At 46.7% G+C, this 15516-nt stretch overlaps 1 protein-coding gene across 2 annotated transcripts in view; it reads right to left on the bottom strand.

The window, feature by feature from the left end:
* Window positions 1-15516, bottom strand: part of LOC146858426 (multidrug and toxin extrusion protein 2-like) — a 722400-nt gene that overhangs the window by 534573 nt on the left and 172311 nt on the right. For both annotated transcript variants that reach the window (XM_085649347.1, XM_085649348.1), the window contains exon 2: window positions 13709-13810. In XM_085649347.1, coding sequence (XP_085505473.1) covers window positions 13709-13810 — 102 coding nt within the window. The remainder of the gene's footprint in view (window positions 1-13708; window positions 13811-15516) is intronic.

Raw genomic sequence — 15516 nt, 5'->3', positions numbered from 1 at the left:
TCTTCATTCCAATATAGTCCGGCCAGTGAGCCGCGCAGGTAGGACACCAGGAGAAAAAGGGTTTTTCATTTTATAATGAAACAAGACAGTAGGATCAGGTGCCAAACAATTTCCCAACAACGATAAGGGGCAAGAATAATAGACGTAAGCAATAAGCAGCAATCTATTGGATCAATGGCGCAGACACGGGAAATTCCGGATGGGGAAGAATATCAAAAACAGTTGCGCCTGCAGGCCCCGGTACCCAACGCCCAGAGAACACCCCGGAAACTGTGGCACACATGAAGAGGCGACGATTCACAACAAAGGAGGTGTACCGCGCTGATCCCAGAAAAGAAAAAACAAGAAGAAGCGGAGAAGAAAAAGGAGGCCATGGAAAAAGAGATAAAGACTAAAGAGTCCCCTCCCCCAACCCCCCACCCTGCACCTCTGCAAATGAGTATGGCCCCCCCCCCCCCAGCAGTGTGCCTGTCGCCCTGGAACTAGACCCGAAATATAGAAGAAACAGGGAAAAAGGAGTAAGAAAGAACCCCACCAGACGGGGGGGTGGAGAAAGTATAATAAACTGGAGGAGGGCCTTCAAAACATACCCCCGGCTTCTCCCTCCCGCACGGTGAAGTCTCCCCACAGCAAACAATAAGCAGCACCAAATCGACCATATCAAAAAAGTGGAATGGGGAGCATTATGCACCAACTATGCTAATAACCATGAGAGTACGCAACCATGAGTCCGCCCGTCTACTGGATGACCACCCCCGAAGGATCAGCCTCATCCTTGACCACTCTTTGCAATTCTGCCCATGCCTACCCCTCGACCCAGCACCATGTCCGATGTTCCAGGGTAAAGGAGTGTCCAAAAACAACCGGGAAGCGACGCACACAGGTGGGGTGGAAGTCTCTGAGTACCAACACATTCCGCATCATGGAGGGACGTCTTTCCCAGTGCTGCCCCAGGATCTGCACTGCACACAAGGTCCAGGAAGGCTGAATCAGCCAAAGTAGACAAACGTTGCTGGAATTGTCCCTGGGTCGCCGGAGGCCGTGCACGGGACAAGGCCACCACCTTCCACTCAGGTCCAATACCTCCGGAACAGATCAAACCCTCAGTTAGCCGATCACACGGTAGCATACTGTCCGGAGTGTCCGGCTGTGCACTAATCGCAGGGGTGGCCGCGACATTATCCTCCTGTGTGCAGTGTGGGAAGCCCCTGTGTACCTGTGGACCAGCATGCCGCCACTGTCCCAACGCTGATGCCACACCATCGAGCTTACTCCCCAAGACCCCGGCGCCACGAGCCAAGGAGAAATGAAGGGCACCAAGGGCCTCTAGGAGGTCGCCGTACCCCAGCACAGCTCTCTGCGATCGCTCCGCCACACTCCCAAAAGTCACACACTCCCAATCCTGCTGCGACCCAGTGGACAGGATGGTAGGCTGCATAGCAACAAGATGGCCGCCGGGGAGGCCCGACTCGTATTGGGGCCGGGACCCAGGGACAAGCGCCTCGAGGTCCACGTCGCTGAAGACAGGGGTCCGGGGGCAGGCACAAATTCAGCCGTTGCGTGGTCACGGGCAACAGTCGTCCCCGCCACGGACCAGCTCCCGCGAAAAGCCGGGAGCAGCCCGCAAGGATCAGGGCGAGCTAGGGGCGGCGTCCGGGCAGCTCACCGTCAAAGGCAGGGGCAAGCACCGAAGAATCTGAGAGTTGCACCCCCGGGCATGTCCTCGGTCCGCTACGCTTAGCAGTGGGAGCGCCTACGTCAAAATGCAGGCCGAGGGCAGCACCGCTCCGGTGGACCGACTCCACCCAGTCACCACAGGCCGCTGTTGTTAAACTGCCACCCGGCCAAGGCGTCCACTCGAGGTCCCGGCTCCGGGGCTGCACGGGCCGCAAAGTTCAACTGCAGATTTCTCCGGCGGTACGGCAGCCAGAAACCTCGGAGTCACACGATCGGTTGCCACTCTCATTCACAAACACGATCTCCTAGCGCAGACTGAGGATCTCGTGCAGGATATCCGTGCGGGATGCGGAGGTTCACGGAGCCGGGAATCTACGCTGCCGTCCCGGTCGCCATCTTGGCTCCTCCTGCTCTATAATTTTTGGGTTTTTTTTGTTTTTTGTGTTGTTCTCTCACCTTGCCATCTGGGTTACCGTAGGGTCGTAACGTGTGCCTTGTTTTAACTTGCAGGGAACCAGACACAAGGTCGGTTTCTTCTGTTTATTTTGGGAACTCCCAGGGTAGACAGAGGCAATTTTTAACAGGTACAAACCATCCGTTGCGAACGGTTGTAGAAGATGGAGCTTCCTGAACTGCGACGGGCTAACGTCATAAATGCTCGCAAAACAAAACTGTATGAAATATTGTATAGCAAATGTTTCCTAATGCAATGTGCTCTGACATTTCTGATTGTTTTAATAACTCTGGTAGGTGGAATTATTTTTGGTATTCAATTGATCTTTGCAGCTGTTACATCTACAGTATCTCCCCATGTTTCTGTTTCTCCGACTGTTGTTTCTTTTCATTCTTTCCATCCTTTTCCTGCACATGAGCAAGCTCGACGCTCTGAGTTTATAAATAACACTTTCATTCAGCTCTTGCACCAACACCAACTAGTGGTAAACACAACGAACTGCTGGGTGTGTGGCTTGATACCACATACCATGGACAAGGGTATCCCTTATCTGGTTCTGCCCTTTAGTTATAATGGATCATTTTGGGCATTTCAGACCATGTTCGTCTATGCTCTAGAGACCTATCCCCCACGACCTCCACGTTCCACTAAGTATAACTCCGCTAATAGAGCCTTGGTAAAGGGAATTACTGACATGGTTAGAGATGTCAATAACACTCCGTTTATTCCGAAGGATGAATTGAGAGTTTACATGGGTTGGAATGTTACGGAATATGGCATTACTTTGGGTGAGAACAAACGTAAGAGCTCGACTCCGATCTGGGCCGTACCCCACCAAGGTCAGGTCTGTTTGCAAGGAAATGGGAGGAATCCGAAAGCTCGACTAGGGAAGAGTGACTGTACCGAAACATACGTTTTCCCGTCACAGTCTTCCCCTGCATTCTTAGCTGCTAAGGGCACCTACTTTGTTTGCAAAGACAGAGCATATACATGGCTGCCTGCTGACTTCTCAGGCTCATGTTATATCGCTCAACTGTTGCCTCCGACATACACTGCTGCACCGGATTATCACAAAACTAGAGTTGTGAGAGGTGTTTTCAATAAGGAAGACACTGCTGGCCAAGAAGCAGGAGACTTCTTCAAAGGTTTCCTTCCGTTCTGGGGGCCTTTGGCCAACAGTAGAAACTTACGTCAACTAACACGGGTAGTTGAATCCACTATTACCGAAACTGCGGGTGCCCTTAGTAACCTGACAGCTGAGCTTCAAGCGGATCGCCTCATGACGTTACAGAATCGTATGGTCCTTGATGTATTACTTGCAGATCGAGGTGGGGTATGTAAGATGATCCAATCGAGTTGCTGTGTTTTTATCCCAGATAATGCGCCCACGGTATAGAAGGCCATTTCTAAGTTACACAAAATCTCTGACTCTATTCATGTAGAGGAAGGTGACTGGTCACTAATGGGATGGTTCTGGAATCTGTTATCTGCGTGGGGATGGAAGGTTCTGATAGTCACTGGTGTTGCGTTGGTATTTTTATTCTCGTGCTGTCTCATTGTTCAGTGTGGTCCTGCCTTATGTGGCCTTTGTGTTTCAACATGCGTAAGAAGACCACCTGGTTTTGGAGATACGCCACGAGATAGAATAATGCTCCAGCAACATATCAGTGACCTGATGAACATAGAGATGGACTCTGACATAGAGTAAGTTATTGCCTATGTAAGGGCAAAAGGACGGTCTGAGGTTCTGTAGCGATTCGAACCCGTGTATTCGGTATCGTAGTACTGACACGATTTTGGTACCAATGAACCGTAAATGATCCATTTAATGCATGACAGTGTTTTCGCTGCGCTACGAGCATGAATTCACTGAGAAAAAGGGCATTCTGTTGTAAAATCATGGCATCCATTTTAGATACGGCACCCATTTTGTTTCTTGCCCTCACATAGTCAATGGACGAGCAATGACCCCGGCAGAATCACCTTGTTAAGGACACGTAAGCTCGAGCTCGAGGAAGCTGACGCTGCGTGACTAGGCAGAATCAAGCTGCCTCCCCTGCCTGAGGCCAGCCCTGCTATACTGGTTCTCGTGTCCATTGTCCTGATTGAGAGGCCGAAGACGGTAGCCATGCCCGTTTATGATCCATAAACACCTCTTATCCTACTTTTCTATCCCTTACACCTGGCTCTGCTCCTCTCCTTCTGGGCTTTTATGATGGGGAGGATACGATTTTTATGATGGGGAGGATCGGTCAAAGAATGGAAAACTGACAAAGAGACTTGATCGAATACTGAAAACCTACGACTAATTATTGTTTGGTGTATGTTTATTGTCTGTTTGGGATACCGGGTTGGGCATGAAAGATATTCGTGCAATGTTGCCTGAAGACATATTTTGTGTATTTAAGGAGCAACCCACTTTTTGCAATTCGAACAGTCTCGTAGATTCTGCCTTTGTGTGGTTCCTATGACTTCTGTGTCCCTGCAGTAAATAAATCTTGGTCTCTGACGCCACCATCGAGAAGCCCGCGTCTCTGTTTATTTGTGCACCAAGACAGGAAGGAACTCAGGGGTCTTTGGGTGTTGTTTCCCTGACACCTCTGGACTCTTAAAAGTCCAGAACCTCAGGGCCAACTAGCCCAACAGGCATCTCCAGTATGCGCCAGGGAGCTGCGCTGCAGACAGGTGTTCTGAGGCCAAGCCCCTTTTTACACCTCTCTGCAACGCAGCTCTGTGGCGCTTACTGGAGGTACCTAGTGGTCTAGTTTGACCCTAGGGACCCTTAGGATTCAAGGGGACTTAATCTCTCAACTTAGAACAGCCACAGGGCGCGTTTACACAGTGTTGAAGGGAGGGGACGGGGCCTGAGGTGACGTGTGCAAACACGCACTATGGCACGAATTGGGGATATAATTTCCCTTCAATACTGAGGGCCCCTGGGGGCTAACAAGCCCACCAAGTGCTTCCAGTAAGCGCCACTGAGCTGCATTGCAGAGAGGTGGTCCAGGCCGTGCCACTTTTTACACCTCTCTGCAACGCAGGTCTGTGGCACTTTCTGGAGGTACCGAGTGGGCTAGTTGGACCCTAGGGACCCTCAGGATTCAAATGAACTTAATCTCCCAACTAAAAACGGACACAGGGCGTGTTTACACAGTGGTGAAGGGAGGGGACGGGGCCTGAGTTAACGTGTGCAAAAACGCCCTGTGGCCTGTTTTAAGAGGTAGTTTTAATCCCACTGCCCTATTATATACTAGGGGCTTACAGAGGAGGTCATGCTAATCACAGGGGGACCCCAACGCATAATGTTCCCTAGTGTATGTAGGTGTTTTCACTGTATTCTAAGTGTCTTTTAACATAGCACTGGCTCTAGGACTGGTTAGTCAGACTCAGTTACCACCAGTATCCGTCTGAAAAAGTTGAGGGTACAGGATGATTTTGCAACAAGGCTTCTTTCTGCTCTTCTTTTTGTTCTTTCTGCACGTTATCCTTCTTCCTGCACTTTTCTTCGTCTTTGAGGACTTCTGTTGCTTCTTTCTGCATTTCTTCTTTTTCTTTCTGTGCATTTTTTCTTCTTTCTTCACATGCCCTATCTCTGTAGGCATAGTTAGAAATTAGCATTTAAAAAACCTTTGAAATTCACAGAAAAAACCATAGGTTTCAGGCACGTTATAGTTAGGAATTAGCATTTAAAAAACCTCAGAAATTCACTGAAAAAACCATAGGTTTCAGGGGTGTTATAGTTAGCTGGACTTTTCACTTGTACAAAACCATTGAAATTCCCCCGTTATAGTTAGTTCAGCTAACTATAACTCGCGCGCCCGCAATGCACTGCTGATGACGTCACATATTACATCACTCATGACATGGTCAGTGACATCACTCATGACATCACTCATGACATCTCAAATGACATCACTGATGACTATAACGTGCCTGAAACCTATGTTTTTTCTGTGAATATATATATATATATATATATATATACATACACACACACACACACGCGTTTCGGCAACCGCCTATTCGTTATTTCTCGGTCCGAGAAACATCGAAAAGGCGGTTGCCAAATAAATCTACGGAACTCACCCCGTGAGTGCTGTCTTCTTTGTGGAGTACAATTACCCTGTGGACACTGGTAGCTGTTATAGGCATGCAGGAGCACCCCCGCATTCGCAGCACCGGCCCGCAAGTGTATCAAGTTGGTGAACCTGCAGCTGAAATTATATATATATACATACATACATACATATATATATACATACATACATACATACATACATATACATATATATATATATATATATATATACACACACTCACTTAAAAAAACCATAGGTTTCACACAGGTTATAGTTAGGTGGACATTTCACTTGTAAAAAACCAATGAAATTCCCCCGTTATAGTTAGTTCAGATAACTATAACTCGCGCGCCCGCAATCCACTACTCATGACGTCACATATTACATCACTCATGACATGATCAGTGGCATCACTCATGACATCACTGATGACATCATCCTTGTGATAGAGTGGCGGTCGCGCGAGTTATAGTTATCTGAACTAACTTTAACGGGGGAATTTCATTGGTTTTTTACGAGTGAAATGTACACCTAACTATAACCTGTGTGAAACCTATGGTTTTTTAAGTGAATTTGCAAGGTTTTTTAAATGCTAATTCCTAACTATAACGTATGTGAAACCTATGGTTTTGTCAGTGAATTTGTACGGTTTTTTAAATGCTAAGTTATGTATTTATTATTATTTTCTTTTTTTAAGGTTTTTCACCGTGCGCGCACCGTGCGCGCACGGTGCGCTTCGCGGAATTTTTCTGTTTCTACCGTACGCTGCGCGCACCCCGCGATTTTTCGTAAAAAAAATAAAACAAATTTTGGCCCTTGGGGGTCCTTCTGGGACCCCCTGACAAAGGCTAGGGGGTCAGGAACTGTCCACCCTGCCCCCTTTTCACGTTCTCCACCTTTGTTTTTCACCCCCTCAGACTGCGAGAGACAAAATGGCGGCCGACACTTCCTGGTTTCGACCGATTAGAATGTTTACTAAGATCTAACAACCAATCAGAATCACGCTCGCGCACGTCAGCGTGCGCGTACGATAAGGATTACCGTACGCGCACGCTGCGCGCCTATAGATATATATATTGATTTAAATGCTATTTTCTCAGGAAATACTGAACAGATTTACACCAGACCTGCAAAAGGCACATCCCTGATCTGAGGACTACCTCTCTGCCAAATTTCAAGTAATTCTGTTCAGCCGTTCGGGCTGTAGCTTGGACTAAAGGTCCTATGGAAAAATGCATGGGGAAAACGGCATTTTGAGCCTTACTCAGTGCTGCTAGTACCTCGTGACCACCTTTCCCCTCCTTTAAATATCCTTCGGCGCTTCCAATAACGGGAGATCAGCTGCACCTGTTACGCTGGGCTTGATGCAGTCCAATGGGAGATATATATATATATATGAATTGTTTTCATAACTCATTTGTTAGCGCCTTGCCTTGCTGACTGTTAAATCAATTTTTTGTATGCACATTTAGGGATTCAATATTGGGGAATTTGTACTAAAGTATGGTTTCCTACAAAATAGTTTAGTATCTAATTATGTTTTATGAACTTAAAATATTACATGACCCTTAGAGGAGCACTTTGGCTTCAGATCTACGAAATTTGTATGTCAAGGCATTTTCTGATCAAGAAAAGGTTGCAAGAAAAAAGAATACCTCATCTGGGAATGCCCGGCGAACAAAGGGCCACCCTGTTGAAGTATCCGTGGCAGGAAGACAGGGAACCTACAACAACATTTATTAAGGTAATGTGAGCAGGTGGTTAGCAGATAGTTGAGATTTTCACACTCAACATACAGAAACTCTGGAACCTCTGAGAACGTATTTTTTATGTGAAAATAGAGTGACATGGACTCATTTCTGAAGCTAGCTTATTTCGTGTAAATATATATGTTGCACCAAAAGGAGTGGCACAGGAACAGGACCAGTTTCGGTAGATTTTCTACTTGGGGATAATGGATATACCTCAATTTCATATGCAAAAAATGAGTGGGCTCCCGGATCTCCAGCACCCAAGTTAGTCCATTCAGAAAAACGGCTAGTGCTCATGTTTCAGAACTGCTGGGTAGGGCCTAGTGTTAGATTGGCCCATTATGACGAGTTATTTTCTTCCACCTGCAACTGATGACCTAAAAGTATATCCTGCGGCACCCAGCAGCTGGAAACCAGAACAGTATAAGAATTGTAGAGAACAAGTCAAAATAGAGTCTGCTTGCTGTCTGCTTAGGAAAAGGATTCAAGTCTTGGATCCTGCTCCCCCTTGTACCCAACCAGTGGAGAGGATTCACAGAAGGATAGGCAAGCTGGCCTTCTATAATCCACATATAATTCAAGGACAAAAATGCCACCTATAATACGAACCATCAGAGATGGCTCCTAATTGTCCTCCAACATGGATGTCTGTGATGCCTATGTTTCTTTTTCCATGGAGCTATAGGGGGAGGCTTTAGATACGGATCAACAAGATGATTATTTGGCATCTCTTCACTTCCCGGAGGTTCCCGGCGAGGTTAGAGAGGAACTTGATTCCCTCATTATGGAGGGAGATGTGAGATCTACCATTAAATACTTACCTAATAATAAGGCCCCTGGACCTCATGGGATCCCTAATTCGTTCTATAAATCCTTCAGAGAAGTGTTTGCTCCTCACCTGACTAATGTCTTTAATTCTTTCTTAGATACGGGATCGGTTACGCCGACCATGATTGAATCTACCCAATCTACCATTCAAACTCCAAGATCAATGTGGAACATACAGACCTATTGCACTACTGAACATGGGTGTTAAGAAATTTACCAACATTTTGGCGAATCGACTGGTTGGGATCTTGCCTGTCCTCATATCCACGTTTTAGAGCAGTTTTATACAAGACTGACAGACAGGGTGTTGGACTTGGCCCTTTTTCCTGAATTTTTTCATTTTTGTTACTTCTCCCAAGATGGCTGCCACAGACCCCTGCTACTGCAGAGTGGTCTTTCATAGTAGCACCCTAGCTGCCAGGAGCTGGCTGGAACCCCACAACAATGTTGCGACACCAGCCCGCCTTTTTGTCCCATAGGTAGAATGGGGAAGCTCCTGGAATGTGCTGGAACCTTCTAGAAGGGAGGTGTGGTTTTACTTTTGCCGCCTTGGCTAGAGGTCACCTGACCTAGGGCTACTTAAGTGAGGGAGGGAACTTTTTGTAGTTAGTTGGCCAGTGGGGTAAAGCAGAGCTGGAAAATCCACGCAGGAGTGTAGGCAGTAGGGCCTAGCCAGGGACTTATGCCTCTGAGAGGGACAGGATTTAGGCGCTGCCTCTTAAGTGAGTGAGGGACCCTGTGAAACCCACTGATCTTGCCCAGCAGTAGGAGGACCCAGGACACCTCTGCCCAGCCTGACTAGGAAGGACCTAGTTGCCAACTCACTCCCTACCCCCCTTTGTAACAGAACCCCTTAAGGGCGCCAGATACATCTGCGCCATCAAGACTTCCTAGAGCAACTGATTGCAGGAACTGAATGCTGAGACTGCGTGTCCAGACTGACTATAGACACTAGATGCCAAGCTGATTGTGGCAACGCTGAGGATCAACCAGGTCTTAGCGCTGTGACCCCTGCGCTCCCTGACCTGGCCTGGGATCCCCGGCAGCGTGCTCCGTTGAGCGCGGAGCTCCCCTGCTTAATTTGAGGCCCCCCCCGTAGTGTGGAGGCTGAAGCGCGCTCACCGCTGCGGCCCGAAGGCCGGAATAGTGCCCCTCAACGTCGCAAGGCCCGAGGAGAAGCCCGGGGCCCCGTCGCTGCCGTCGCAGCTGTGGTGAAGGTGCGTGAGGCTGTGACCGGCCCCTCCGTCGCAACAGGATCGCCTGCGGACATCGGAGCCGGTGTGGACGCCTCGCCGACGTCGAGCAAGGTAAGCCCGGAGGCTTGGGACTGATCCCGGTGCGCCCCCTACCGGCTGGGAGCCACACCGCACCCTGATCCCGGGTTCCCTCTCCGTGGGAGTCCCCCTGGTCACCACGACAGAGAGAGACCCCGCCGAGGGATCCTTCCCTTGTTCCCCCTTGACTGTCCAGGAGCGTGGTGCCCTACGAACTGCACCGGAGCACGAGAGACTCGCTCCGCAAGACCCGTTGTGCTCCCTGAGCTGCTCCGTGTTGAAATAAGCATTGCTACTGATTACGAGCAGCGCTCTGTTCTAAATGCTCCGTGTTGAAATATTCATTGCTACTGATTACGAGTAGCGCTCCATTCTAAATGCTCCGTTTTAAAGTATTAATTGCCATTGATTACGAGTAGCACTCTGTTCTAAATGCTCTGTTTTGAAGTATTCACTGTCATTGATTACGAGTAGCGCTCAGTTCTAAATGCTCCGTTTTGAAGTATTCATTGTCATTGATTACGAGTAGCGCTCTGTTCTAAATGCTCCGTTTTAAAGTATTAATCGTCATTGATTAAGAGTAGTGCTCTGTGCTAGATGCTCCGTTCTGAGGTAGTCACCGCTTAGCGCGCATAGCGCGGTAATCACCACTAAAGCGCTACAGGTAACTAGAGCAGCGGCAGGCCCGCGAGGTCTGCCCTGGGTCCCTGCACGCCCCCAGGAGTGGCGTCACGTTCCCCGAACCCTACTAAGGGGAGTCAGACACACGAGGGTGGCCTAGGGCCATCAGGGAACCTACTAGTGAATAACGTGCAGGTGAAAGTGAAGCTTGCATGTACATCTCATTGAATTGCATTTATATCCCATGCAGTGCCGGTATATTTAATGAATTGCATTTATAGCTTATGAACTGCATTTATATCTCATGACTGGCATGTACATCTCATTGAATTGTATTTATAGCTCATGAATGGCACTGATATCTCATGAACTGCATCTATCTCGAGCTGCTTGGATAAACTTGAGTATTTGCATAAATTATACAGTGTGGCGTCCCTTATTGTGTGTGTTCCCCGTTCCATGAGAGGTGCGTGTTGTATGGTTGCTTTACACACAGGCCTTTGGGTGCCCAGCCGCTCGGGTCACGTTACGCCATAGGGACTGGTGACCCCGGTTTCCTACCCAGGGGATAACATCCGACTTGCAATTAAAGCTACTGAACAAGCCACACGTGACAGGGCACAGAAGCTCCTCCTATCCTGGGCTGTAAAGAAGGCATTCAACCAGGTTAACTGGTCTTTCTAGACTAAAGTTCTGTCCATGAATGGCTTGGGCCCACGATTTATTCTGTCTGACCCGATTACGCTTTCTAGAGGCACCAGTCAAGAGTGTCCTCCGTCGCCAGCATTATTTGCGTTTTGCGTCAAAACTCTTATTCAGAAGATTCAGTCAAATTCTAACATTCAAGGACTCTAAGTAGGGGGCACACATTGAAGATTGTTTGCGGATATCATCCTTTGTTTTTTTACCACTCCCACGGACTCTTGAAGCCGCGCTGAGCTAATTGAGAAATTAACTACAAGTCAATCGGTATAGGAGTCGCCCCTGCCTCATCTTCCTTGCAACAACTGGTTGAGTCCATAAGCTTCACTTGAGCCTCTACTGTTTTTCACTAGTTGGGGGTATCCATTTCCTGCACCCGGGGTGGGACCTCCCCGGGTGCAGAACCATCGAACGGCGCAGCTGTGTTACTTTGTTGCTAATCTAAGGATCAGTAGGGCAGGATTAAGCAGGATCTCCGGGCGGTCTAGCAGGGAGCTCGGAGGCTCAGATCCTGTCGGCCATGTTACTTGGCCACGCCCCCCTCAATGCTAATTTAAGGGGTTAGTGAGGTTTCAACAGCAGCAGTATATGCTGTAAACACAAGCCAAGAATCCATAAGTTACTATTGCTTGAGAAGAGTCCGATTATAGCGAGGGAGTTTACAGGGGGGTGGTGTTGGAGCATTGTTCTGAATGAGAAATTAGAAAAATCTAAACAAAGCTATACAGCGATCATAGCTGTCGAATGTGGGACTGCAATGATTCGGAGAAATTGTGAGCCCAGATCAAGTGGACTACTCGGCACAAAAGACTTATGCAAGGATAGATATGTTTTTCTTAGATCACTCATTTAGATATCTTGCATATAGAAACTGCTGAACACTGCAACACATCCCTGTACGAGCATGCACTTATGATTTGCAAACTCCACTAAGGGAGGTAAGACAGTTTTAGAGACCTAGCATTTGGCATTTGAACCCCACCATCTTAAAAGATGCAATCACTAAAATAAAAAATGTTTAGCGATAACAGAGTATACCTTGAACAGAACAACACAGGGAAAACAGTTTTGAAAACTACATGTGAAACCTTTAAACCTGTAATTATTCTAGCTTTCCATTCCCTTCAACCTTAAATTGGGAAAATTTAGTTTTCGGCTCAGGACTAGAAAGGAAAGCATTCAAACAATGGGACGATAATCGATGCAATAAGCTGTGAGATCTGTTTGGCTATGGGAAAATTAGATGTTTGACGTAATTAAAAGAATATGAGATTACAGAAAAAGAATGTTTCAGATACACCCAAATTTAGCACTGGGTACTAAATAAGGGTTTTCAGCAGGGGGCAATGAGAAGATTACTTACTATGAGAAACTCTTACTTACCACAGACATGGATGCTCATGTCACCTTCAAAATACATAAAACTATTGAAGCGGCAGATAAAATAGCAGGAAAAGTTACTACATGACACAAGAGGTTGCCTTCTAAGAGCACGAGTGGGACATTATACTGACACAAACAAGTAGAGTAAGGCAAAACTAATAGATGCAAGCAGAAACATATATAGGTGGCACTAAAGACCTGCACTTTCCACCGAAACATGACTTATGCTGGAGATGATGTGGGCAAGGAGGAACAATCTCACATATTTTGTGGGGATCCCCAAGGATTAAAACATTTTGGAAGGATTTGCTGGACGATATCTATACGATCACAAGTCTACAATACATCAAAGGGTGTGGCAATATGATACTGGACACCTGATGCTGTCTAGGGAAACAGGAACACTATTACAACCCTAATGAGGGCACTTCATTTATTTGCAATGCAAGCAATGTTAGGTAAATGTTACACAACTGTCCCAGCAACAGAAAGGTATCAAAGACTATGGCGAACTGTGGCAATGGATACATTCCTACATGATATCGACAGGTTACAGAACCAGTTTGCAAATAGTTGGGTTCCCTTGGGGAGGTTTTTAAGCGAGGCAATAGATCACTCACATGTCTAAGGGCCTTTAAAAATGATATCCAAAGAGATGACTGGATAGGTTATTTCAAGAGTTTGCTAAGATGCTTCCCAAAAACAAAACTGTTAGGTCATTTCCTATAGCCAGTGTACTTGTAAACTCTTTATTCAATGCTACTCTGGAGGAGGTGAGGGTTGTTAGGGAAGAGGGAGGAGGGGAAATTAACAAGTTTTGTTTCACTCTTACTATGTGTTAAAACAGCAATATTTATAAAAACATGAAAATAACACAAATCAAGTTAAGTTTGCTTATATCTTCTCTAACAGCTACCATATTTCATAAAAAATACTTACTGCAATGGCAAGGGTCACAGAGTCCAGCTCCACCTTTCCAAGATGTCCACAAAATATCGAACTTGTTACACTTATCATAAAGACCATGAATGTTGAAAGGAACTAACAAGAAAGAGAAAATACTGTTATTACTGATAAAATGTACATGTCATGTATGCAACATGATTGCAAAAATATTATTTTAGATATTATAAGACGGCATTAGAAAAAGAATGTCATTTTACATTAGTGATGAAAAAGCACTATCCTATCAAGAGATCACACAGTACACTGAAAATAGAGCAAGAGGTGTAAGTGTTAATAAGAATTGGGGTAGAAGGGTTTTAAATGTTGCTCAGTGGCAGTAGGCGTGTTTCCCAGTCAATGGGGGAAGGAAGAAAAATGTATAGGTAGATAGAGTATCCACCAGAAAGGTCGTTACCACACGCAAGTAACTTTGCCTTCTGAAGAACACTTCAATCTGCAGGTTCCTCACCTGTCGAATACATGTCATAGCATTACCCTCCCACTGAAGAGTTTATTGTTGGTTAGACTATAATAAAAACTGCCATCCTTATGTACTTTAAAATCCAGCCAGTACTGCTTGCATAAGGTGTGTTTGAACTTCCATGTTGCTGCATTGAGATCTCTATGGGAACGCATCTGGAAAAGGAAGAAGTGGGGGATTGGGCTCTATGGTAATAGGCTCAGATTACTTCCAGGAGTTCCATCAAAGCCAAAGAGTAGCAGGTTTTTAGGCAGAGGATGATCCACCTTGAAAGGGCCCTTTTCTGCACTGCCTTGCATTTCTTAGAACCACAGTAGCCTACAAAGAGCTGTCCATCCAGTTGTATGTCCTTGGTGCAGTCTAGGTAGTAGCCAACTGACCATCTAGGATGTAGGTTAGGTCTACTCGTATAGCGCACTAATCACCCTTGAGAGTATCCAGGAGCTTGAGCGTTTGTGTAGGCGTGTGGTTCCTGTAGAGTTATTTGTAGAGCCAGATCTTCAGAATCTTGCGAAGAGGTTCTGATGTGTTGCGGGAGGTTGTTTCATGCTTTAGGTGTGATGTAGGCAAATAAGCTCCTGCTCTGCTTTTGTGAAGGTGGAGTTGTGCCTGAGTGAGAGGGAGGCTGAGCTTAGGTGTCTGGAAGGCTGGTGAAAGAATATGCAGCTGTTTAGGTAGGCTGGACCAGTGTTGTGCGAGGCTTTGTATGTAGGAGTTTGAATTAGTTGCGATGATGAATGGGGAGCCAGTGGAGCTCTGAGGTGGGGTGAGATGTGGGTGTGGCATGGGAGGTTGAGTAAGATCCTTGTGGTGGTATTCTGAATGGTCTGAAGTCTGTGTAGAAGCTGCTGGGAGATTGTTGCTTGTGGTAAGAGCGTGCGTGACAGTGCATCTGGAGTTCTGTGGCAGCCACTTTAAGATGTTTCGTAGCATATATAGGATGTGGAAACAGGCTGTGCTCACTTTATTGAATTGTGCCATCATATTGAGCTTGTTGTTCAAGAGGATCCCCAGATTTCTGGCGTGGTTGGTGGGTGTTGGTCGTAGCTCTGTCACCTGCCAGGTGGTGTCCCACAAGAAGGTCCTGTTTCTGAAGACAAGCACTTCGGTCTTGTTAGAGTTGAGCTTAAAGTTTGGTTACCAGCTATTCTGATGCAACTAGTGAAGTTGCCTTCAGGGGTGGTTGTCTTGTATGTCAGGGAGAGGATAAATTGGGTGTCGTCGTAGGACAGGAGGGTGATTTCTTGGGATCGGATGTTTCTAGCAAGCAGAGTCATGTAGACATTGAACAGGATAGGGTTGAGAGCTGATCCCTGGAGTA

The sequence above is a fragment of the Triturus cristatus genome, chromosome 3_2 (genome assembly GCF_964204655.1).
Source record: "Triturus cristatus chromosome 3_2, aTriCri1.1, whole genome shotgun sequence".
NCBI classification, from domain to species: domain Eukaryota; kingdom Metazoa; phylum Chordata; class Amphibia; order Caudata; family Salamandridae; genus Triturus; species Triturus cristatus.
Note: the sequence above shows the minus strand (reverse complement) of the source record. Positions and strands in the feature narration are given on the sequence as shown.